General features: G+C 37.8%; 2 protein-coding genes across 9 annotated transcripts in view; one reads left to right on the forward strand and one right to left on the reverse strand.

Annotated features, from left to right (window-relative positions):
• The first annotated feature begins 1,340 nt into the window (after nucleotides 1–1,340).
• On the forward strand, nucleotides 1,341–26,309 carry RFESD (Rieske Fe-S domain containing). Of its 4 annotated transcripts, none has more exons than XM_036411012.2 (5): nucleotides 1,341–1,495; nucleotides 7,319–7,501; nucleotides 7,602–7,636; nucleotides 25,052–25,137; nucleotides 26,082–26,309. In XM_036411012.2, exons 2-5 carry the CDS (start codon nucleotides 7,324–7,326, stop codon nucleotides 26,104–26,106), a joined length of 324 nt encoding a protein of 107 aa, XP_036266905.1. In that variant the 5' UTR covers nucleotides 1,341–1,495; nucleotides 7,319–7,323; the 3' UTR covers nucleotides 26,107–26,309. The 4 variants fall into 4 exon arrangements, with proteins under 4 accessions (XP_036266905.1, XP_045427725.1, XP_045427726.1 ...); XM_045571769.1 differs by lacking the exons at nucleotides 25,052–25,137; nucleotides 26,082–26,309 and adding exons at nucleotides 19,716–19,791; nucleotides 21,216–21,823; XM_045571770.1 differs by lacking the exons at nucleotides 25,052–25,137; nucleotides 26,082–26,309 and adding an exon at nucleotides 15,313–15,753 and having other exon boundaries at nucleotides 1,342–1,495.
• Nucleotides 11,428–26,720, reverse strand: part of SPATA9 (spermatogenesis associated 9) — a 48,239-nt gene continuing 32,946 nt past the window's right edge. For 4 of the 5 annotated variants that reach the window (XM_045571767.1, XM_036411009.2, XM_045571768.1 and 1 more), the window contains 3 exons: nucleotides 22,986–23,213; nucleotides 13,298–13,393; nucleotides 11,428–12,019 (listed from right to left, as the gene is read on the reverse strand). In XM_045571767.1, the coding sequence (XP_045427723.1) occupies nucleotides 11,741–12,019; nucleotides 13,298–13,393; nucleotides 22,986–23,213 (603 nt within the window). In that variant the 3' untranslated portion in view covers nucleotides 11,428–11,740. Of the gene's footprint in view, nucleotides 12,020–13,297; nucleotides 13,394–22,985; nucleotides 23,374–26,720 lie in introns of those variants that run through there. The other variant, XM_036411008.1, reaches the window with a different exon arrangement.

Genomic DNA, 26,720 nt, shown 5'->3' on the forward strand with positions numbered 1-26,720 from the left:
TCATGTATATCTACTGAGGTCTTCAGTTTATTCAAAATCAGATTTAAGGTCAGTGGATCTAAGATGTGCCTTATCTTAATGTCCAGCTTATGCCAAAGGAAAAAATAACTTTTCATTAGAAAAAGCAAACCTTACTTAGTCCTTCAGTGACACCAACTGAGGACTACTTACATATTCCACGTGTCAATAAAATAATTTGGGATTGCTAACAGATAATGTAAATTATAATAAATCCAAATATATTTTATTATCACTTTGGTATAGCAATTCTTCAAAACTATATGTTTAATTTGTGCTTGAATCAATGAAACCAAAGATCAAACTGGAAATTCTCCCATAAAATACAACTATCACCCTAAAGCTATACTAAACATAATAAAATCTGAAGAAACTGACATTGTAAGCAAACTCATTATTCTGGGCTTCTCAATCTTTTACATGTTTTGGCTCAGAGGAAAAAAAAAAGTCATTTGCATAGCATTCTGGGATAAATGGAAAAGGCTTCTGGGTTTCAGCAGACCAAGGCCCTATTGGCAACTCAAGGATCTGCGATCAGTGTATCAGGATATTACACATAGATTGTGGTTTTCAACCTGACTACTGGAATCACCTGGGAAGTTAGAAAAAATGTATCCTTCTCCCCCTCAAGATTTTTACTTCGTTGGTCTGGGCATCAGGACTTTTTCATATCCCGAGGTGATTCTAATAAGTTTAGCCGGAGTTAAGAACCACTGCATTAGAAGACAGTCAAGGACGCTTTAAAAAAGCACACACACACAAAAAACTATCCCAGCATCTAGCTCCCACTTTTGAACACAAGTATAAGGTCGTTGTTGCTTTTTCAATTCGGAAAAGTATAAAGAGAAAAAACAAAGTTGCAGAGTTCAAAATATGAAAGTGAAAATCTTTCCTCATTCCTCAAAAAAAACCCAGTTATTTTATTTTTTAAGAAAAAGCTTATGTACATACCTACGTATTTGTATCTCGAGAAACAATTTCTTCCACTAAAGAGGGTACACATAGTATTCTATGGCTACAAGCAATTCACCTGTCTCCACTGTTTATTTCCTGTGACCATTCCGTTGCTGGTGATCATTTAGCTATTCTCATTCTTCCTTGCAATAAAGCATCTTTATCAAGGGATTCCATGCATTGTGACTAAAAGTTTGCAAATGTTTTTACAGGGGCAATAATCCCTAGAAGTGAGATCGCTGGGTGCATTTTAAATGTGGATAAATGTGGGTGAGATAAACAAAATAAAGGGATGCCACCTACGTTTGTGAGACATAAGATTACCAGGACTTGGCTCCCAGGTCCCGGCAGAGGGCTGGGCCGCAGCCGCTATGCAGTGAACCGGAGGCGGGCGCGCCGGGTCACGTGGGCGGCTGGCCCCGCCCCCGGACGCCCGGCCGGCGGCCGGCGCCCCGGCTCTCGCAGTAGTTTCTCGCGGGGCCCGCGGCGGCCGCTCTCGCCGGGGAGAAGCGGGGACCAGAAGGTAAATTCCGTTCCGGCCGCGGAGTCTGGTGGCCGGGCGTGGGGCGGGGCGGGCATCCCGGGGCCGCTGCTTCCGGCTGGGAGGCGGGCCTGGGCTCGGACTTCCGGCGGCGTCGGCGGCGTCGGCTGCCCGGAGCTGGGAGGGGTGCTGTCCAGTGGCCTTTACTCCCCTCCTCCCCGCGGCCGTTCTGCGGACCGCGGTCTCCCCGGGCGCGCCGGTTAACCATTAACCCCGGGGCAGCTCCTGCCAGGCCCGGGGAGGCCCACACGCCGGGTTCACCCGGAGCCCGCGCCGCCGCCTCCGTGGGCTGGCGGCCGGCTGTCCCCGCTTCCCCCGCCTTGTGAGCCCCAGGCGGTGGGTCCGCCTCGGCTTCTGCTCGTCCACCTCCGGTGGACCCCGCCGGGACTGCAGACATTTACTAAAATGTCCCATAGCGTGAAGGCCTGTGCCCGGAGCGGGCGGAGCCGGAGCACGGCCGGGCCCCGCGCAGAACACCGGCTGCCCTTCCTGCGGCGCCGGGGCCCCTGGCCTCGCCGAGGCGGGATTCACCGGTGATCCCCTCTCTCATGTCCCAGGGGGCTCCCCTGGCGATCTCCCCTCCGACATCCCAGGGGCTCCCCTGGCGATCTCCCCTCTCTCATGTCCCAGGGGCTCCCCTGGCGATCTCCCCTCCGACATCCCAGGGGCTCCCCTGGCGATCTCCCCTCCGATATCCCAGGGGCTCCCCTGGCGATCTCCCCTCTCTCAAGTCCCAGGGGCTCCCCTGGCGATCTCCCCTCCGACATCCCAGGGGCTCCCCTGGCGAACTTCCTTCCAATATCCCAGGGGGCTCACCTGGTGATCTCCTAATATCCCAGGCCCTGGTAGCCGATTCCATAACGGCGGTGCGACTTCATTAAATTATTGGGGGAAATTATTTATTTTAAACATTTGTTGGCAACAACTCTTACACATTAGCGTTCTTAAATAAATAAATAAATAAGGAGGGCCGCCATCTGTCGTGATACATATGGTGAGAGAGATTTTTACTGTGTTAAACGGTTTGGTACCTTTCAGATTGTTTACTTGCAGGCCACGTGTTTTTATAAACCTTACCTGGCTGCCTGGTATGAAAAGGTAATGTTTATATTTGCAGATTCACAAGGATGTGGGTAAGGTTTATATTTCCACGTTCACAAATGTAGACTCATAGGATCTGGGTTTGAATCCTGACTGCCCCTTTGTGAGTTTGAGGAAGCTTTTGTTTAAAAAGAGCCCTTTGCCCTTGGTTCTCTGGTCTGGAACAGTGTATCGCTGGGTTTTGTGGAGATTAATGAAGTCACATACGCCCAGAGCCCAACCATTGGCACGCCCTGAAAGATCACTAGTTTCATCTATTATTCTGCCATCCACAGAGATGGCACAAAGATATTTCTCTTCTCTGAACCTAAAAGCAGAGGTGACACCTGGAGCTATGTATTCTGACACTATGTAGACCATGTCTCCAGACTTAGTAAAAGCATTGTGCTCAGTGCTCGAGAGGAATAACAAATTCCTTTAATCTCGTGTCTCTTTTGGTCTCCAGTGTCTTATAGAAACTGAATTACTGTCTATTTTTAATGTAATCTGAATGGATTCCTTATGCTGGAAAGGTAGCTAATAGACACTGGGACCCATTTAGCTAATTTGTGATTTTATGTGGTATCAACACCTTTACAAACCCAATTTTAGGCACGAGTCAAAAAAAGAAATATTTCCCAAAGAGTGAACTGTGGAACAAAATGGCTACTTTTTTTCAGAAAGACGTCTTCCTCATCTATCCTGCAAACTGCGTAACCTGTTTAACTTTTCACTTTCTTTTTATCCAGTTAAGATTCTACTATCTTAAAGTTGATTCAAAGTAGAGGAAATGTGTGGAAGCATCTGAATAGTGCATCAAAGTAATAGTAGTTAAGGTGAATACATTGACTCTTAAGCTGTTCTCTGAAGGGACCAACTATATTCACAATATGGTTAATAATAATATGGGTGTTAATTATAGTCACCAGATATCATAAATAAATAAATAAATAAAGAGCCATTTATGATGCATATAGGGAAGAATTATTTGAAGGATGAGATAATAGTTTCCTAAGCAAAATGAAAGACTATGATCATAGTTCTCAGAAACCTTTATCATTAGCCCCAGCTTTCTCTGTTCATTTCTTATCAGCCCCTGGAAAGTTCACTACAGTTACTTTTTTTTTTTTTTTTTTTTAATTGAGGGCAAAATCCTGCAAAGACTGCATGTTCTAAGGGTCTGAAACTTGAGGGAGGATTGTATTTGGCTCTCATTTATTTGGGAATGGGAGAGAACTTATTTAACCTTTGATGCTACTCCACATCTCATGTGTTTTGTTACTTGCTTGATACTAGTATTTCCTTTCTAACTTTTGCCTGGAAAAAGAAATAGAACTATTTATTAATTTCCTCCCCTAATGCCACGTTTTGAAATAAGCTGTATGAAATTCTCAAATAGTCCATTCATGATCTATGCATAGGCACATTCTCTAAGGATAGAAAGTGCCATTTTATCCCATTTTTCTTAGATTTTGAATTAGTTGGGTCATAATTATAAAGTAGGATACAATGTAAAACTTGAAAAAGAATAATTTTAAATATAAGACTAAATGTAATACTTTGAGATGTTTAAGAACATTTGTATTTACCATCTCCTTGCTTTTCTTTATAAATTTACTCTTTATACAGTGTCCATGAATGTTTTTGGTTTTGCCTGTTTTTGCATTTGATAAAAATATTTTTTCCACTTAAAGTTATATTTTTTAAATTCAACTTGACATAGCCATACTTCTGCTACATTCTGTTGACTGAATAATAATAATAATAAATTATCCATTTCACTGTTGATTGATTTTGAGTTGTTTCCTGCCCAATTTTGCTATTGTAACCTTTCTTGTGCATGTCCCCTGGTGTACCTCTGAATGTTTCTCTATAATACACAGAAAGTGGGATTATTGGGTCATGAATATGTTCAGCTTTACTAGGTAATGCCAAGCTGTGGGAGCACTAATTGATGTCATCACACTATCAGTTAGTTGCTCTGTATCCTTGCCAATACTTGGTATGATTTTTTTGCCAGTTTATTGGGTAGAAAATAGTATCACATATGTTACTTTGCTTTTCACTTCTTTTAAATTTTTCTACTAGTAAAGTGAAGCATCTTTTTGTGTGATTAAAAGCCATTCAGATTTTCTCATCTGTGAAATGTTTGTTCTATATTTTGCCCATTTTTCTATGATTATTTGGCATTTTCTTTCTGAAATATAGTTCATATATTCTGAATCTTAATCCTTTGTTGGTGAAATGTGTTGCAAATTCCATGTTTCTTGCTTTTTCTTCAGCCTGTTTCCCCCCTTTCAGTTCATCTTTCTGTTTCCATTTTTCTTATCATTATTGCCCTTCTGTCCTGTCACAAAATATGATAAAGGGCTGCATGTTCGCCCAACACTGTGGAAGTAATTACTACCACATGAGCAACTTGTGTACTTTGGGTAGCTTCCAAACTGTTTAGAGATGTAGTATTCAGAAAATCATGGCTTTTAAAAAAAACAAAAAACAACAACTGTATTTTTTTTTGCTTTTATTATGACGAAATAATTTTTCAAAAATAGCATAGGTGCTTTTCCCATCCTTTAAAAAAGGAACTAGGTTAATTAGAGCAAAGCTTAACAACGCTAATGTCAGAGCACAAATCTGACATGTTTGTAATTCCCTAAACTTGATTTGTGTAATAATGCTTTCCTTTATACTTTGAACTTAAAGCTCCTGCTTCTTCACACACACACACACACACACACACACACACACACACACACACACCTCATCCTATACTTCAATTTTGGAGCTCAGGCTCTAATATCTACCTTCCTTATGGCACAGAACTAACTTCAAAATAGTGGTGTATAAATCCTTTCTATCTAAAGCTCATTTCTACACATTCACATAGATATTTTACCTCTTAATCATTTCTGTTTTATGAACTTTTTTTTAATTGACCCTCACCAGAGGATATGTTTTTATTGATTTATTTTTATTTTTTTAGAGAGGGAGAGACATCGATATACACTTGCCTCCCATGTACTCCCCAGGGATCAAAATCCAAAACCTAAGTATGTGTCCTGAGGGGGAATCAAACCCACAACCTTTTGGTATCTGGGATGACACTTCAACCAACTGAGCCACCCAGCCAGGACTGAATTTATTATTTAAATGAGCTATCCTTTCATTTGCAAGTTGATGAGAGAGTAAATCTTAAAAATTGTCATTACTAGAGAGAAAAAATTCCATAACTATGTATACTGCTGGTATTAACTAGACTTATTGCACTGATCATTTCACAATATATATGTCAAATCATGTTGTACACCTTAACCTAACATATTGTATGTCAGTTATACCTCAAAATTTTTAAATAGCTAAATGAGCCAATGCTCTGTTTTTTATTAACATTTTCAAACTTCTAGTCAGCCATATAGGATTAAATAAGTATTTAGAGAAACTACTAGAAGGCCTGAAGACTATGTTCTTAAAATATACAGAAGGTGTCCTTGAAAGGGTTGCTTTCAAAGAAATAGGCTAAATATCCGGGATGAGAAAAAAATCTATTTATAATACCTGCAAATGCTTCCAAATCTTTGTTTGGCAATATGAGTTTATATACTGCTGTAAATTAACTGAAGAGAAGTCATCTCTTTGAATGCCCAAATGAGGCAGGAGAAACTAATGACAATTTCTTAATTTAAGAAAGAAAAAAGTGTTCATTCACACCCATCTGCTAGAATAGTCTGGTTGCTCTGTAAGAGCTGGCTGTCCATGCCAGGCAAAACCAAGTGAACCGACCCAGTAATTTCACTTCTGGGGATTTATCCAAAGAAACACAAAACACAAATTTGAAAGAACATATGCACCCCTATGTTCACTGCAGCGTTATTTATAATAGCCAACCTATGAAAGCATCCCAAGTGCCCATCAATAGGGCAGTAGATAAAAAAGCTGTGGTTCATATCTACAATGGAATATTACTCAGCCATAAAAAAGAATGAAATCTTACCATTTGAGACAGCATGGATGGATCTAGAGGGTATTATGCTTAGTGAAATAAGTCCATCAGACTTATACTATATGATTTCACTTAACGTGTGGAATCTAAAGAACAAAATAAATTAACAAACAAACTTGAAACAGACTCATAGACCCAAAGCGAGAACTGGTGTTTGGAAATATAGTGAATAAATATTGTGTACCTATGTATGGTGCCAGTTGAGGTACTGGAAATATTGAGGGAAACACCATGTAAATTATGATTGTCTAACCACTGAGCTATACACCCAACACCAATACATAAAGAAGGGGGGAGAGGGATAATACACCTCAACCCAGAGGTCGAAGACTACCCAGACTATCGTGAAGTCCTAAACTCAACAGGATAGCAACCAAATGTTGTTTAGCATTGAGTTTGTTCGAGAATAAAAGGATAGTGAAACTTTAGTCTTGTGTTTTAAGAGTTCTGAAATATCCACCTTACACACTGAAATGAACCTAATACAAGTCCAGCTTTAAAAGTGAGGAGTCCTCCCTAATTTTGGCAAGCTTTAAAAGTCTGTAACTCAAAATCATTACTGTAATTTAGTATTTTAAAATGTATTATATAGCTACAAAAATGCTTCTATCAGTTTCAGAGAAATCAGACTGCTCTTACAATATGATTATCTCTGAGTTAAGATATAGTCTGACTAGTGAAGGCCACTTACCAATTTTTTTTTTTTCTTTTTCTTTTTGGTTCAGCTAGCATGGATCTTAGTAGCCCTGAACAAGATCCTGAAATGAAGGAAGAATATTCTTCTGTCTATGTTGGCAGAGAAGAGGACATTAAGAAATCTGAAAGAATGACAGCTGTTGTCCATGATAGAGAAGTGGTCATTTTCTATCACAAAGGAGAATATCATGCTATGGATATTCGCTGTTACCGTAAGATTTTATTTTTTATTTGTAAATCTTGTATTTGTTTGCTAACAACAAAACTATCAAAATTTCCAGTGACTAGATTTAATACTCAATTTCTTTTCAGACTCAGGAGGACCTTTACATTTGGGAGAAATAGAGGTATGTAAGATTAAATCTAGTCTCAAAAAAACTCAAATGTTTTCTATTTATATTCTTATTTCATTCTGTAGTAAAAAGTAATTTACATTTGTCTTTGCACTATATTTTAATGCTTCTAGTATAATCACTAATATTTTAGGAATTTTCAGCCCTACAATGTAAAGAAAACCATTTCACAGATAAATGTGAGAACTATGTATGTTTTCTGACCTAGCAATTGCACTCTGAGATATTTACCCTACAGATATAATTGCACAAATGTTTAAATGTATATAGATGGTCATTGTAGCATTAGTTATTGTAATTAAAAATGATGACAACCTAAATGTTTTAACAATAGGAAACAGTTTAAATAAATTACGAATAGCCATGCTGTGGAATACTATGTTTTTCTATTTCATGAAACCGATAGCCCGCACAGTCTCTCCCTCTCTCTCTCTCTTTCTCTCTCTCTCTCCCTCTAACTAGTACAAAGTATAATCTTAAACATAGTGTTCTACTCTCTCTACACTTCATATATACCTAGTTCCCCACCTGCCCTCATGTCCTCATGTAAAAGGACATGTGTATTAAAATTATGTTAATTTATAATTTATGAAAATATGAATCTTTTCTAACAGTTTTCTGGGGATATAATGTCAGTATTCCAGCACTTATAGTGTTTAAAAAAATGTAAGCACCTGGTGCTGATAAATGTGGAAGAATTTCTCCCAATTTCAGACCATGACAGACCTAGAGAACTGTAAGACCTTGCTACTTAAAGTATGTTCCATAGACCAAAGTATGTTCCATGTGTCACTTGGAAGCTTCTTGGAAATGCAGTATCTTGCGCCCACCCTAGGCCTATTGACTTTAAACAGAATGTTGGTGACTCCTGTGCTCTTTTAAATTTGAGAAGCACTGTTTTAATACAATTAAGAAATTGAGAATTGACTACTTTGGATCATAAATTGTTCTTCAATTAATATATGCACTCAAGCTTTTAGTAACCTCTCTTGAATTATATCTGAAGCTTACCATTCTTCCAGAGTTAGTGAAAAATTCCTTAAGAAGCATCTGAAGCCATTGCCTCATTTCTGTCAAGGAAGTAACACTGACATCTAATATAGTTTTCTCATTTATCTGCAGCAATAGGTATAGTCGCTGAGCTAGTAATCTCTGGCAGAGCTCTAACACACTGGGATTCTCATCAACAGCAAAAGGGATGATGTGATGACTGCTAAGATTAGATCCTGTCTGATACTAATTTCTAAATGGGAAGGAAAAAGAAAAGTCGTCTTGTTCTTTAACCTGGTTCTTCTGCAATAGATTTCGTTCTGAGTCTGAGGTTTATTGTGAACATTGGAAATAGCAAACTATTCAATCAATTATTTCCTTCCCTAGGATTTTGATGGACGACCATGTGTAGTTTGCCCCTGGCATAAATTCAAAATTACTTTGGCAACAGGAGAAGGACTATATCAATCTATAAATCCTAAAGACCCATCAGCAAAACCCAAGTGGTGTTCCAAAGGAATAAAGCAAAGGATTCATACAGTGACAGTGGACAATGGGAAAATTTATGTGACTCTTTCTAATGAACCTGTTAAGTATGACTCTGATTTTTATGCCACTGGAAACTTCAAAGTAATTAAGACTCCTTCCTGATAAAATCATATGGCAATGAAAAGTATAAATGTTTTAAAAATAACCTTGCTTCAATACCAAAGATGATTTTTTTTTCCAACATAGGCACATTACTTATCTTTAAAAGTCATACAGTTCTTGATAGGTTCAATAGCACAAGTACTGAGTATGAAGACTATAAAATGCATAGGTCTGGAATGTGCACTTAAAGAAGGATGAAGGTAATTTGAACTAAAATGAAGAAAATGTATACAATCAGATCTATTAAGGAAAATTGGGAGGGGGGCTCCTTATTTGATGTAGCAGATTTTATTTATCATGGAAAAGTTGAATTTATACAAAGTATACAGAATTATATAATAAACTCTCATCACCCAACTTCAGCAATTTCAGCAGTCTTCCATTCTTGTTTCATTGATACCTCCACATATTTCCTACCTCTCCTATTTGGTTGTTGTTACTACTTTTTAAGGTAAAATTTAAATACATTGGAATGCTTAAATATTAACTTCTGTCTTTTCAAATATGTAAATAGCAGACTTTTTTATACTTAAAAATTGCCTCCAGAAATGCTGAATTTAAAAATAAGAAACTTATCAATGTGCTAGACATCAAAGCCACGTAAGTCTTGGCTCAGTTTCTCTGGTCAAGACAGATAATCTCAACATAGGAAGACACAGCTGCTGCCGGCCATGGGAGATGTGACGTCTCCTATTCGGTGAGCTAAAGTACTTTGAATGCCTATATGCAATTTTCAAATAATTGTTTTTATTTTTGGAGAACTTTGTGCATGTATGTACAACTAAGTGTTTCATGTAAATGTTACAGAGGGAAGAAATGTAGGATATTGTTCCTCAGAATCCTTTCTGCTAAGTTGATGTTAAATGGCTTACCCTGCCAGTTATTTTTGGCCAATGCTGTTCTGGTTGCCTGATTCCCGAGGTGCTGGTGATCTAAAACTTGACAGCACATAGAATATATTACACTAGAGGCCCAGTACATGAAATTTGTGCACGGGGGTGTGGTGGTGGGGTGTTCCCCAGCCTGCACCCTCTCCAATGTGGGACCCCTTGAGGGATGTTCAACCGCTTGTTTAGGCCCCATCCCACTGAGATCAGGCCTAAATGGGTGGTTGGACATCCCTCTCACAATCCAGAACTGCTGACTCCCAACTGTCCTCCTCTGCAGGCGTGATCCCCCCAACTGCCCTCCCCTGCTGGCCTGGTCCCCCTCCCCCAAATTGATCTCCCTTGCAGGCCTGGGTCCCCCCAACTGCCCTCCCCTACATGCCTGGGTCCCCCTCCCCCCAAATGCCCTCTCTTGCTGGCCTGGTTTCCCCCAACTGCCCTCTGTTAGCCTCGTCACCCCCAACTTCCCACAACTGCCTTTCCCTGCAGGCCATCTTGTGTCCATATGGAGGCAGCCATCTTTGACCACATTGGGGGCAGCCATCTTGTGTCTTGGTGTGATGGTCAATTTGCATATTACTCTGTTGTTAGATAAGATTTCCTTTTCTGGTGGAATATGGGTAGCATGAGGTAATACAACACTTGCTACTCATTTCTCAGACACTACTAAAAAGCCAGGCTTGAGCTTTATATAAATATTGTTTATGGCAGTAGCTACTCACCAGGTATAGGAATTGTACCACCTCTAGGATGGACATATCCCAGCTTATTATATCAGATGCCAGTCCTCCAATGACCAGGCACATTTTTAATTTTAGTGCATAGAACAAACCAAAGTACCTCCTACAGGCAAAGCCACGGCTCTAGTTTGCAGGCTCACTTACAGAGCATTCCCTCTCAGGATCCAGTGGCCACAATGAGTAATATGGACTTGATTTCTGGTTTTAGATGTGTTACTCTAATCTGAAAATAAAAAATGTCATGTCAAGTCCTGTCCTCATATACAGAAATCTTCTCATCAGATTTGTAAATAACATTCTGTTTTATAATAAATTCCTGATATCTATGAATTGCAAAATATTCATACTTTACCAGATGAGTTACAAAAGAAGTGAAATAGGCAGACTCAAACTATCCAGCCTGTAGATAGAAAACAAACATTCTTTGAAAAATGTCTCTAAAAAAAAAAGTGTAGCATTTTGATAGAGAAGGTTTTTTTCCTTCCCAGAAAAATAATTAGAAAGATTAAAACAAGTCTTTAATAAAAACATAAATGTATTGTGCATACTCCTATATTATAAACCAAAGCATAAAGTCTAACCCACCAAAGGGTAAATTTTCATATTCATTAAAAAATAATCAGATAGTCATAAATATATTCTACACCAAGATTCATTTTGTTTTCTCTACCATATAAACACTTGAGAATGACATTTTACTAGTTCCTCCCCACTCTTCTTAAAAGCAGAGTAGTCAGTATATGAAAACTAGTTTCCTGGTTTTGTCAGATGAAATGTTATTACATAGATAAATCTTAAGCTGTTCAAGTGATATTCATGTTCAGATTAGTTCATTCATTTATTTCAGTTGATTCGTCAAACACAGAATGTAAAACTTGGATCTTATTACTCAGCATATCATCAGGAAAATCAGAAATATTGTTTGGCTGATCCAGTAATGAAAAATAAGTTTTTGCTTTGATTTCATCTTTGGGAAACATAGGTTCAGAAAGTGCAGGCTCAGAAAAGGCTTTTCTAAGATGTTTGCTCTCCTCTTTGTTTTGCCTTATAGATTCTTCTTCTTGGAAAATTTTCTTTACCTTCTCCAGAACAGCATTAACACAGACTGTCTAATAATGAAAAAATATTGAAAAGTAAAGTTTCTTTTTAAGTTACTAAACTTGTTTCTATTACCTGCTTAGAAAGCTGATAGCATGACAAATCATGTAAGATTATTTCAAAAGCCTTTGGGACATTACAGTTTAATTTTGGTTTTAGGCTTTTTTTTTTTCTTTTTTTTGTTTTTGTTCAACATAGCTATTTCATCCAACCCATTTTTTGCAGTGTATTTGTATTCTAGCTGAATTTTTGTATTCTATCTGAAATTCACATTAAAAATATTGAATACATCTCAAAAATTTAAAACATTTTCAAAATATTTATTTGATAAACTCTGTTCTTTAAAAAAACACACACCTGTATATGTGTTTAAAATCAAGTTCTTTATTTTTTAAGAAAGTTTTCTTGGGTATTCTTGACTCTTTGTAATTCCCTATAAATTTTTTAATTAACTATTCAACTTACACATACCTGCTCATATTTGAATTGGGACTGCACTGAGTCTAGATTATGGGGAATTTTTGTCTTTATTACTGTGTGTTTCAATATGATAAAAATATTAACATAAATGTGCAAGACATCTAACAAAAAAGCCATAAAATATTAAGATAAATTAAAGAAGACCTAAATAAATAAATTAAAGAAGACCTAATAGAGATGCCATGATCACAGACTGAAAGGGGGACTTATTCTGCCAATTATTAAGACTTATTATAAAGCTTCTGTAAATCACAGTGTTGAATTGGTACAAAAGAGAAATAGATCAACTGTATAGAATTGAGAGTCTATAAATATACCTACATATGTAAGTTCACTTGATTAAGAACACAACAAGTGTTCTTGGGCAATAGTAAAAGGGTGTTTTTTCACCAAGAAAGTGAGTCTGTTCAATTAGATATCCATGGAGAAAAAAATTGTTTCTTACTTAATACCATTTCCTAAAAGTGATAAAGCTCCTAGATTGCATCAGAAGTAAGAGTTTTATGACCTTGGTTTAGGTAAAAATTTCCCAATTAATATATTTAAATCTCTTAACATAATGGAAAAAGTTAATAAACCAAATTATATTACAATTAAGAACTTCCATTTTAAAACACACTGATAAAACAGGAAAAGGTAAGTCCTAGAATAAAATAAATTTGCCCATATATAACCAAAAGAGGGCTTGTTCTTAATATATTTTTCAAGTACAAATCAAAAATAAAAAGGATGGGTAATTCCCAATAGAAAAATAAGAAGATACTTTAACAAAAATTAACAAAAGGGATATTTAATTTTGCTTAACTTACCAAATAAATTAGTGCTGCATATGAAGCATACATTATGCTAGTTAAAGCAGTCTTTGCTGGAAAGGAAATGATATCAAACAAAGAACCCTTTCTGATCTGCAAAAACAGAAGAGAGTTTTCTTGTTAAAACAAGTTTTCAATGTCACAATGTTAAATTTTACAGTGTTATTGAAAAATGAGAATTTATGTATTTTTCCCCCCCCAAATAAAGTCATCCACTTTAGATCTACCTGGGTTCTCTCACATTCTAAAAATATATTAGTTTCTTTTTTTTTTTTTTTTCCTTTTGTAAAAAGATATTTTCTTTTGCTCACCCAAAGAAACGTATCGATTTTAGAAACCTAGCCCTGGGCCAGGGGTGTGGCTCAGCTGGTCACAGCCTCTTTCCTTGTACCAGAATCAACGTTTCTCTCTGTTTCTCTTCCTCCCTCTCTCCCTTCCTCCCACCCTCCTGTTGTCCCTCCCTCCTTAAGATCAAATAATAAAAAATAAAAACCTTAACTTTTTTTCCAACATACACCAAGTGTTCACTAGGGGGTGCTGCCATGCATGTTAGAATAACTTTTATGTAATCATCCTTTACTACATTATTCATTTCTTCAATTTAGCAAACAGTAATCGAAACACTGAACATTTCCTAGAGATTAATGACCTGGTTGGAAACGTTAATCATAAGTCTGCTGAAGGCCAGCCTTATTCCTAGATGATCATTAAGCTTTAGGAAATGCTCTGTGCTCACATCCAGCATGCTTTTTGAAACTAAGAGAAAGTTTACATCAGTAATGGGTTTGTCTCTCAGATGTTTCCACCTTCTGGTAATAGAAGGTGTCCCTGCCTAAAACAATAATAATACATATTTGATTCAAGGGAGCTGTACTTTCATAGTCCACTTCTATTGCCTTGAGTGGGAGTGGGATATAAAATGAGGACATTAGGAAAACCATTCCCTTCCCAATCAGCAGCACCATGGCCTCTGAAGTTACAGCTGAGCTACTTGATGGCTTCAATAACTCCCAAAAGGTACAGGCTGTAGTGGATAAAATAATGCACACAAACTATCATACAAGGAACAGATATTTACAACATTGGAAAACTGGAACAATTAATGATAGAATGATTAGGTAAATTACACTACCTCTACTCAATGGTATATTGCAGCCCTTTCAAATGTGTTTTCGTGGCACCAGGTACCAGGTCCTGTTCTAAGTACTTGTTATAGTAAACTCTCTTTTTTCTTACTGCTGCCACTGCTGAATAGTGAACAAAACTGCCATCTTATTTCTTAAGAGATTTATGGAATGCTGAAGCAAAAATACTCTCTAGCCTAGTAGCTAAGAGATGGCTGGCGAGGGGAGGCCCTTCTTATTCCCTACCTTTCAGGCCATCCAACTCTTCGACATACTGTTAGGTAGGGGCAGTTTTAGCCCCCTCATTCTATGTGTCATTCTGGAAAGTTTCCCAATGTTCCTGGCTTCTGAAAAGATTTTCCAGGAAATAAAGCACCTGTTGCTATTTTCTTTTTGTGGAAGAATCAAAACGATAGCATGCCTTTGAATTCCACTGTGAGGCTACAAGGAGATGTTATACTAATAGAGAGCAGATGCTGACATTAGGAAGGAAAGCAGATACACTCTAACAAAATGCCTCCTAGCAGAATAAAAGATTATGAGTTTGTGAATATATAAATGCAAGTGAGAGGTTCGTATTTAATAACTGGTAAGCCATATGCAGTAAAAATAGAAGTGTCTGGCCGAAACCGGTTTGGCTCAGTGGATAGAGCATCGGCCTGCGGACTGAAAGATCCCAGGTTCGATTCCAATCAAGGGCATATTCCTTGGTTGTGGGCACATCCCCAGTAGGGGGTGTGCAAGAGGCAGCTGATCAATGATTTCTCTCTCATCGATGTTTCTAACTCTATCCCTCTCTCTTCCTCTCTGTAAAAAATCAATAAAATATACTTTAAGAAAAATAGAAGTGTCTGAATGCATAAGTCACTCTTTGAATGCATCTTTTAGATTTTGTCCTTCACCTAAAGGTAATTAAAACAGATTAGTTTCAAAATAAATTATGTATTTGATACACATTGTGCTTCTGAATGATGAATCTGTATATTGCCTAAGGGTCAGTTTTTCACCATTTTAATGTTTTTAATAAATACTTGCTATTCCTTTGACAAATCATCCTTGTAGAAAATACATTTCCTCCAAAATTCATGGCTACAGACAAGTGGCCATTCTCCAATTTTATGACTCACTTGTAATACATGTTTTTCATAATATAACCTACCCTGTTTCATCTTTGGCATGCTATGAGCAGGAATAGTGTATGGTAAGACTGAGATAAAGAGAAATTTGGTAAATTGAAGCATTTATTTAGATGGTCTTGGCCTATTTCAGAAATTTTATCTTAACTTGTTAATTTTATGTTTTTGCATATTTACAAGTATTTCATATCAACATTATGTCCATATATTTACTTTTTTAATTTGGAAATATTACTACATAAGATATATGGATGCTTCAACAGTAAAAACATTTCAATATTTAAATTTCCTCCACATAATTTTGACTGCTTCATCTCATAAAAGAATTGTGTTTATCTTATTTTCACTAGTAATGGGATAAATCACCAAAAAAATGAAACTAACTATAAGCAGTTTAGAAAATAAAGATCCACTTACAGGTAACCTGAAGGTTAGAGTATTACCAGGTCCCACTTAGTTTATGTTGTCCAAAACCATCTTGGTGAGGGATACCAGGGGAATAATAGGGAAAACTAACTCAGTGACTCACGAGTAAGTGTTGAAAGAGATACTGACTACTGTTAATAGGTCCAGAAAAAAAAAGTGTTTCCTATAAGTTTGGGAAAGTTACATGGCCATGTCTTTGCTTAGCAACTCACAATGCTCATGAGCACAGGAAATGATACTAGCTGTCCACAGAGTAAATGAAGTTATTTGACTTTGTTTATTCTAGTATTAATATCCTGTGTTAACACTAGTCTCAAATAAGCTCTTAATTGGGTGGTCCTGTAAAAGTTCAAATATCCCCACCCTCTTGGTCAAACTGGAGAATTATGTCTTCAAGATTTCAGTAGTTCTGCTTTCCAGGAATGGTCCCTTTCCTCAGGTCTTGAATTATACCACCCAAGAGAGCCTCATGGCAGGCTCATCCAAGGACCTACAGAAGTGCCTGCTATTTGTAAGGCTTGTATTTTAAGTGCAAAACTGTAGTCTACACCAGAGGTTTGGGGGTAAGGAGTCAACTTTATTTAGAAAAACTTGACCCTCATCTTGGAAAAAGCACTACTAGTCTCTGGGGTTCACGTGTGGCACAGACCTTTTAGAGGCTGCTTGCTTCCCTTTGCACAAAGTAGAAACAGTTATCTCTAATGCCGGAAGTGCTCCCGGTTCTGTGGCCCTGCTTGGCCTGCCAAAGTCAACAACTATGTCTGGGAGCTGACGTGTCTTGGCCCAAGTCAGCATTCAAAGCTGATTATCTAGGTCACTGCAGCTTAGGGCAGCTTACAGGGCTTAGCAGATGCACCATTCTATGAGTGCTGGTGCTGGGACTGTTGAAAACCATCAGGATATTCTCCACTTGGTTTTCCATTCCTGAGCCCCTTATAGAAACTAGCAGATATATTAGTACAACCTCAGCCCTGCAGAACCTAAAAGGTTTTGAGGAGCAACCTGACTCGGCACCCACAAAGGTGCAAAGCAAGTGCCAGGTGCCAAGGAAGTCTCTTTTAACAAGACGTCCAGCGGGAACCTCCTAACCCAAACTCTCTGTGCTCATGTCACAACATGCCACCAGACTCTTCAGGTCACCTGTATCAGTTGGGTCTTTGGGTAATTCATATTTGGCACAGTATCTTTGAATATGTCATTGGAGATATATAGCCAGTGTCCTAATGAAAAGACTCCTTTATGTTCTTAAGGGAGACAATCTGCCTGACTGGTGTTCCCAGCTACATAATATTCAACAGAGTTTTGGTAGGATCATTCAGGGTTCTCTGGGTACCATCCTCTCATCAGAGATGAGACGGAGCACATGAAGAGGGTCTTTGAATGTACCTAAACATAGGTTAATGAGGCTGTTTCCTACATAAAGTGATGCCCTCCATGCATCCACAAAAGCACATCTTGCAAAGTAATTCCAGATTTCACTCCTTTTACTTCTGTACACCACAAGTTCCACCTTGATACAAGCAGCCTGGAAAATCTTGAAAGAATCCATGTTGGAATTCACTCTGCATAAGCTGAACTCCATCGCATTGGAACGGCAGCCACGCAGTGTACCAGGGCTGGTATAGCTCCTCTGTGCTATGCCACTGACATCTTGACACACTTTGGTACCATCCACCAATCCATTGATCTCCACACCGCCCATGTTATTCTGTTGTTCCTTTGACTCTCCAGGCCATTGTCTTCACTGTTCATACTTCTCTTTTAGTCATGACTGAGACTTTCAGATTTGAGATACAGTATGTTGTTTTCTTCCTTGATGCAACTTAGTTTGCTCTCAGTGGCAATTCTGATTCTACAATCTAGCTAATGCATATTCTCCAAGTAAGGCTTCTTCCTCATTCCTACCCTCAAGGACCCAGGAACCTCTGACTTGGTACTTTCGCACTTCTCTCACTTCAGCCATTTAAAACTACTTACACTTCCTAATTAAGGTATGCTCTTGATTGCTTCAGCATCTTAATATACACCGCTCTCTTCCTGGAATGATTCTCCCTTTGCAAGGCTAATTTCTCCTACTTCAAGTCTCGGGTCAAGTATCACCTTCTGGAAAACCTACATTGACTACTCTTTGGAATGACATGCCCCTTGTTGATGCTTCCATAGTGCACTTTGCACCTTTTGATGATGTAATCGCTACAATCTACTAGCATTGCTCGCTTACCTATAACACCTACAGTTCACAGGCCCAGGACAAGACATCTATGAATGCCTACTACCTAAGCTAATGATTTTACATGTCAGGTTTTCAAAAATATTTGTTGAATGAATGAAAAAGTAGAATTATACTTTACTTACTTCCAAAATCAATTCAACCATCTTATACTGAAATTTATAAAATATATTAAAAAGTAAAGCTGGGTCCTGGCAGGGTAACTCAGTTGGTTAGAGTGTCATCCTGATATGCCAAAGTTGCAGGTTTGATCCCCAGTCAGAGCACATACAAAAATCAACCAATGAATAAGTGAAACAACGTATCTCAATATCCACCCCAACTCAATTCTCTTCCCTTTCTTCTCTCTCTCAAATCAATCAATAAGTTAAAAAAATAATAATAAAACATACCCTGGCTGGTGTTTCTAAGTGGTTATAGCATCAGTCCTCAGACATAAAGTCCTGGGTTTGATTCCTGGTCAAGGGCTTGGGGCCTGAACTGCAATTTCAATCTGCCCAGCTGCTCATGTGGGAGGCAACAAATTGATGTGTCCCTCTCACACTAATGTTTCTTTCCCTCTCTCTCCCTCTCTCTCTCTCTCTCTCTCTCTCTCTCTCTCTCTCTCTCTCTCTCTCTCCTCTCCCCACTTCACTTCCTTCCCTCTCTACCCCTCTCTCTCTTCCTTTCACTCTCTAAAATAATCAACAGAAAAAAATAAAAATATCCGTGGGTGAGAGTTAACAAACAAACAAAAAAGCAAATCTGAAGGATATTTGGTTCCAGCAACATGGCAGAGTTAATGGAGAACCACACACAAAAAACCCACCTACAAATTCTATGTAAATTCATACACCAAAAATGTAATATAAAACTGAGAAGAAAAGAAGAAAGGAAAAAGGCAAGGAAGGAAGGGAGGGAGGAAGAGAGGGAAGAAAGGAAGGGTGGAAGGGAAGGAGGAAGGAGGGAGGGAGGGAGAAAGAGAGGGGAGAAAAGAAGGAAATCCCCTCGCCAGGAACAAAGAGGAAACTAAAATCTGGAAGAGTAAGTATCTGAGTTTATATCCCAGGAACTCTGGGGATGTTACCGGACCCTGAAATAATGGCTGGGGCTTTAGTTTCAATAAAGAGACTAGAGATGAGACTTAGATACACATGAGGTGAGGAGTAGGCCTTTGGGGAATCTCAGTGAGGGCGGGACTGGGACACCTGTACCCACCAGTCCAGGAAGAAAGTAAAGAAGCTAGGCTCCAGGGGCTGCTACCCCTGGAGCACTACCTGAATCCTTACAGGAACAGTTCTAAGAGACAAGGAATTTCTAATTTTAAAAAATCCCCGTTGAAAAAAAACTTTTCAGTTAAATAAAACAAAACAACAAAAGAAATTATCTACCATGAGTGAGACATAATATATATCACAGTAGTCAGGAAGACTAGCATTCCCCAAATATCTCATAGAAAAATCTTTTAAAGAACCACAAAGAAGTGTGTTTAAAATAATTAGATTTTTTTTTTAAAAAAGAAACTCATAAAAGACATTTTGAAAAGAAAAAAAATTGGAAGTTTGAGGACAACACCAAATAGAACTTCTAGAAATGGTAAGTATAATGTTTGAAATTTAAAACACATTAAATAAGTAAAATAGCATAGTAGATACAACTGGAGAGAATTGATTAACTGGTGGATAGCTAAGAGGGAATTATTCAAAATGCATTTTTAAAAGATAAAGGGAAAATATGAGGACATTATACATACAAAGAATAAAGTGAGAAGGTTCTAAGCATATTTTAATAGGCATCCCAGAAGAAGAGATTAGAGAAAATGAGAAAGAAGTAATATTTGAAGAAATAATGACTAAGAATTTTTCAGAATTGAAGAAATTATCCTCAGATTCAAGAATCACAACGATCCTCAAGGTACTGAATCTAAAAAGCATTTGACAATCTATAGATATAAAAGCCAAGGGACCATAATGGTGGAACGACCTGAACAACTGGAATGACTGGAACGCCTGGAGCGACTGGTTGCTATGACACACACTGTGGCGGCCAACCAGCTCAATCAGGGCCCTGATTGGTTCCCCAACCTCCCACAGTGCCCCCCCGCAACTGACCCGGCCCCAATCGGCCCCCATAGAGGTGGGCGGCCGGACCTCACCCATGCACAAATTCCTGCACCAGGTCTCTAGTAGATAATAAAATTGAAGTCATGCATCCCTCATGACCCAGCAATCCCTCTTTTAGATATACACCCAGATAATGTCTCATACATATGCATGAGGAGTTATTTACAAGAATGTTCACTGAAGCATGGCTTGTAATACAAAAAATTTGGAAACTAAATTGTCCATCTGTCTAGTAACAGATAAACTGTGAGTTGTTTTTCTTATAATAGACTAACCCAAAGAAGTAAAATAATAAATCATAGCTACATGTATAAATCTTTGAGTAAAAAAGGAAGTTTCAAAATGATTAAGTACAGCATACCTTTTATATACTAGTAAATTTTAAGTATACATAGTAAAATACATGTATACAAATGTAGTGAAAATATAAACATATGCATGGAAATGTTCACATCAACGTCAGAATAATGATTACATTTGGTAGAAAGGAAAAGGGGCAGGATTGGAAGATGGCTAATTATACTTCCTTTTATAAAAGAGATTTCTGAAGGCAATATGGCAGAATATTGACAATATTCTGCCATATTGCCTTATGATATGGCAGAATAGATATGGCAGAATATTGACAATAGATATGGCAGAATATTGACAATATTCTGCCATATATACCAGGTAAATATTGATGAAACTTCTGACAAACTACCTTTCACATACTTCGAAAATTTTTATCGATAATGATTTTAAAAATAAAGCTATGTCCTAAAACAATTAGAACAAGAACAAAGGAGAAGAGATGGCATAGGTGTTGATCTTGAACAGATGTCAAAAGAGAGTCAGAGCCAGCATATGGACCTTAGATAAGTCATCTAATCCTTCAACCTGTTTCTCTCATCTCAGGTTCCTGGAATAAGCTATCACCACTAAGCTCTAAATTTACCTGTGAAGCTCACTGTCAATCAAGGCAAAATGACAAACACATTGTGGTTTTTGTTTTACTATAAAAGGAAACACAAATTCAACAGAAAATAGAGGTTATTTTTCTGCCACTGAATTTTCATGAGTATGGGAATACAGTTCTCCAAGGACTTCTCTCAGTTCTGTACAGATTGGATCTTCTGAGAAAAGGACATGGTTGAATAGCAAACAATTTGAAAGAAGTATATTCCTCTGGAGAGATCTAGCGATGTACTTCCCAAGACATATCACAGGCACTAAAAGTAAAGGCCTTTGCTCCTTCCCCTCCAGACACATACGCTCTTCTCCCTTTCTCTCTCTCCCTCCTTCCCCAACTCCACCAAACTGGGCAGACTACCAGCAACCATATAAAAGGCTAAATCTCCTAATTGCAGGTGTCCTCTCCTATGATGCAACTTACTGTGTACACACAGAGGTAACATCTGGCTCTTAGCTCATTGCCCTGTGGGAACCGAGTGTAGAAAACTGACACAAGATGCTGTATTGGTTGCTGCACTAGCTGTGAATAATAAACTGCTGTGAATCTGCCACAAGTCTGTGTCTCTGTCAGTGTGTGTGTGTGTGTGTGTGTGTGTGTGTGTGTGCGCGCGCGCGCGCGCGCACCTGCGCGCACGCGTAACTGTGGCAGGCTAACTTGTTAGCTTGTAAATGACGTAAAAATCTCATCCTTCACAGCAAAGAGGAGCAAAGGGAAAGACTATGTAAATAATGTAATGGACAGTCCCTTTAAACATGATTTCATAATGAAGACAGAAATAGTCTTCAAAGGACACTTTTACATCAATCTTCTGTAAAAACCCTGGGTCGAATAATGCAAGAAAAGAAATGTCAAGGCAAAACATTAGAGTCAGACAGACATTTCAATAGGAATTTAAAATAATACAGGTCAGCTATATTTCTTTTTGATGATCTAAAGACCACAAACACAAATCATTTACTTTCTCAAACATCAGATATTATAAGAGAGCTCTTTATAATGCTGTCTCAGGCAGTTCCTAGTTGAAATATCTGATGATTTCTGGAAAATGTCAAAATCTTTGGTTAGAGAAATCCCTGTATAATGAACATTTTGTTCATTTTAGCCATCCCGTCCATTATCCATTTTCTCGGCGCAAAATAACGCAGATTTTTGTATGAGGATTCATCCTTTCCCCTTTCTCCAATCCAGATTTTTGTTTGAGGAGTCATCTTCTCCCCTTCCTCAGGTCAGGTGGTCCGGATGGAGTTCCAACCCCCAACTCTAGGAATGCTGCAGGTAATGGAGTTCTAGGCCAATTTGTGACCACCATTCCCCTGATTTAGACATGAGTTACTCTCTAAGAGTGAATCTCAGGGTTGGCCAGGAATGCTGAGTCAAGCACACTCATTCTTTTAAGGTTTGTTGTAGGATTTTAGGTTTGACATAAGTAGTCATTTGTAGGCTTATATTTTGGATGATCCATCTGAAATTTACAGTTTCATATAATTCAATTAAATAAGATTAAAAAACAGTTCACATTACTTCTTCTTTCAGATTTAAACCAGAGAACATAATATCTTGGGAAAAGACCCAACTATTCATTTCTCTTATGCAACTGTTATTGTTTTACATGTAGGACAACCAAATGTGTCCTACATTTTTCAAATCTTGCAATTACAAAACATTTTCTATAAAAAGGATCCACATCTCGTGCAAAGGCAACATTCACTCACCTGCATGTTATATAGGGGCTGCTTTGGTACATTCACTTCCCTCAGCAGGCGGTGAGATATGCCCTTTAGCTCTAAAAGTCTACAAGCAAGCTGAGGCTGCAGGAGTTTGGCCACTGAATGGGAGGATCTGGATATGCTGTTCAATCCTTGAATTAATGCTCCTCGGTTGATCTTGGCTAAAGTAATGGCCATTTTGTCTTTAGATGGTTTTTTCATGGTTTCTCTTTTCTGGAAAATAAGCCTTTGAAAAGTGACTGATGTGTGATTATCCAGAGAATTAAGATCTACTTTAGGCAGAGACCAAGGACCACATAATTGTACACTGTGCATGGTCCTGGGCATACACTCCATGTTTACTGATGATATCCCACCCCCTACGACTCATAGATCCCACCATGTACTTAAATCTATACCTGAATATATGCATTGTTCCTTAGGATAACTACCCAGAATTTCAGTTATTAGTGTCAAGATATACATTTTCCCACTTTTCTCTCTAGGTTTATTTATTTATTTATTTATTTGCACTGATATTTAAGAGCTCTATAAAAAATATACAATTCTTATTCAAACATTATTCAATGTTTGAATTAATCAAATGATAATTATCATTCAAAACTTGTATTTCCCAGCTTGCTTTAAACATTTTAAATGATAAAACAGAGCATACATATATAAATCATAAAACAAATATCCTATATACTGATCAACAAGCTTAGGACACTTTTATTTCTAAAAAATTCTATGAGCATTCTGGTAGAAAAATGTGTGGCATTACCACAACACATAAAATGAAGTACTTCTCTGCTCTACCAGAAAGTGAATCACAGGGAAATTACTTACAATGTGGTCAGACTGCATTCCAGGCAACACACAAGTATAGTTCCATTCTTCTTTAAAGTAATGTTACAGGCTTTTCTGGCTTTTTAGTATAAGCAACTTTGAATCTCTATTTGTTGAGTTAAAATATATGTAATTATTTTAAGTGAATTTCTTGATCTACAATTAACATCACTAGTATATATTTGTCTAAGGGCTGAACATGCTATATATTTTAAATGCCTCCATTTTTATCCTGAAGTAATAATTTTATTATTGTTGCCTTTGTCCTCAAAGGTCAGTCTTCTCTTACTGGTCAGCATTCGCCATGGGAAATAAAAATAAAAAGCCATTCTAGCCTGTCAACTAGGATGTATTTCTGCAGCATGTGCTGGCTTAATCTGTTAACTTTATGGAAAAGTCCCATTAGCTCACCTGTGATCTTATCCCCCCTGCTAGTCAATATAACAGGAGAAAGTACAGTCTAAATTATGGACTTCTAGAATTCCAAGCCACTTTAGAATAGAGCAATCCTCACAAGCAAGTATGTGGTAGAGAGAGCAAGCAAAATAGCTCGAGGTACAATCTACTCAGTTGCGAGCATACCCATATGCAGGAGAGGAACCACATTGTCGGCAATAGCCAAAGCTCCTGCACATACAGATTCAAGTCCTCTGTGACCTTATGCTTAGCTGCTGTCAGGGCATAGGGCAGGCACCCCAAAATATCCCACAATGCAAAATGTCCCACAATGGCATATCAATTATTTTGAATTAAAATTACTTAAGAAACAGCTCATTCAAGAACAACTCTGGCCCCTCTCCCTCTCTCTCTCTCTCTCTCTCTCTCTCTCTCTCTCTCTCTCTCTCTCTCTCTCTCTCTCTCTCTCAAAGCAGGAGATAAATCTCCAATGTGAAAAGTTCTATTCCTGCACCTGGAGTCTAATGAGAGACATCCTTATTGCCAGAGTTAGGGAATTCAGAGCTAAGAAGTGTGTATTTAAAAAAAAAATTATCATGTTTTGTTTGTTTTACTAATTTACGACCCAAACCCAAATTTAGATTCCTCACTAATGAGTACCCAAATCTAAGTTCCTTCATCATGATAATTCTTCACAATTTATTTCTTTGTCTGCAAGATATGAAAAGCTGCATCGATCATTTCTCTGAGCATCATTGATGATCTGTTTGCATGCCTCAAATTGGTTTTTCTCCTGTTATCTCAACTTGTGCCAATTTAATCATTAGTCCAGCTGTAAAAACTCAAGAGGGACAGAGGAAGGACTTTCCATCCCCCACACTGCACCAATTCTTCCTCGCAACTCCTCCTCAAGGTGAAGCATCTGGAGTAAGTACATTCTGATTACAATAGACTGTGTTTTCTCTCATTACAATTTCTAAACCTCAAGGTGAGGGCCACAGTGCCAGGGCAAACAGGAACGGAACATGCACAGCTGTTCTGCCTTTACTGGAACCTCCTCTACGGAATCATTCGGTGCTTTAGAACCCTTCATTTTTGCAGTTGCAAAACATTAGCTTTCTACACTTTTCTTCTTTTTATTTTATGTTTCTTTATAAAATGTTGGTGATCTGTACACATTGGCCTATGCGCTGACTTTACATGTGCACTTCTATGAACCAATCTTGATTATTTCCCCCAAACACTATACTAAATGAGTCATTCAACTTTCCCCTTTTCTCCAAATTGTCTTTTCAAATTTTTCTCTCTGTAGAAAATTAAGCTTATTTGTAACTGATTATCTGTTAATCAAAACTTTCCTGTAGGGTTTACATAATTTGTGTTGAGCAAAATAGTATGTATTACAATAATGCTTTCATGCACTTTTTATTATCTTTCTCTTTTTAGTCTCATGGTGAATTTGTGGCTTTTTCCAACAAACTAACCTGTTCCTCATCTTTGTTTCCTTTAATGTTCAAATGGTTTCAATTTAATAACTATGCTTCCTTTCAGAGTTTTTTTTTTGTTTTGTTTTGTTTTTTTAATCCTCATCCAAGGATATTTTTCCATTGATTTTTAGAGAGAGTGGAAGAGAGATCAAAAGACAGACAGAAATATTGATGTGAGAGAAACACATCGATTGGTTGCCTTCTGAATGAGCTCCAACCTGAAAGGAGCCTGAAATGGAGGTACATGCCCTTGACTGGAATCGAACCCAGAACCCTTTGGTCCACAGGTCAATGCTCTATCCACTGAGCAAAACTGGCTAGAGCCTTTCAGAGTTTTCAAAACGCTTTCTCTTTTTTGATACTTTCTTAGATACTTTGTAAAGAATTACTTCTGACAACCAACTGTTTCTGACCACCTCCACTCTCCCTGCCACAAAACACTAAATCAACTTGTTACTGCTCTTAAGAACAGTGTTAGAAACCAAACCCAGCCACTGGATGCATGTGAGGTGGATCCTCATGTCTCTGGAATACTAAAGCGACAGCAGAAGAAGCTACTTAATTCATTTAGATGGATAATGAGACATTCTTCTTTAAAAACAACAACAACAACAATAACCAATCAATGAGTCCAATTAGTTACTTTTAAAATTAGCTCTAATAGAAAAAATGTAAATAAAACATTTCCCGTCTTTTTTGAGCTACCAGCTTTTTCTTTTTGTCTGTTATCTATTTTCTTACCTAGCTATATGTGTAAATTTAAATGTTAACTCCAAGTTAAGAAGTCCTCATTTCTTTTCCCTCAATTTTTTTTTTTTTACTCTTGGCATAGGTAAGCATCCTTGAATTTTTTGCTAAGTATGCAAGCTTAGAGGATTATTTTTTTAAAATATATTTTATTTATTTATTTATTTATTTATTTATTTATTTATTTATTTATTTTTTACAGAGAGAGGGATATAGAGTCAGAAACATCGATGAGAGAGAAACAGTCAGCTGCCTCCTGCAC

This window comes from Pipistrellus kuhlii, unplaced genomic scaffold (genome assembly GCF_014108245.1).
Source record: "Pipistrellus kuhlii isolate mPipKuh1 unplaced genomic scaffold, mPipKuh1.p scaffold_m20_p_4, whole genome shotgun sequence".
NCBI lineage: Eukaryota > Metazoa > Chordata > Mammalia > Chiroptera > Vespertilionidae > Pipistrellus > Pipistrellus kuhlii.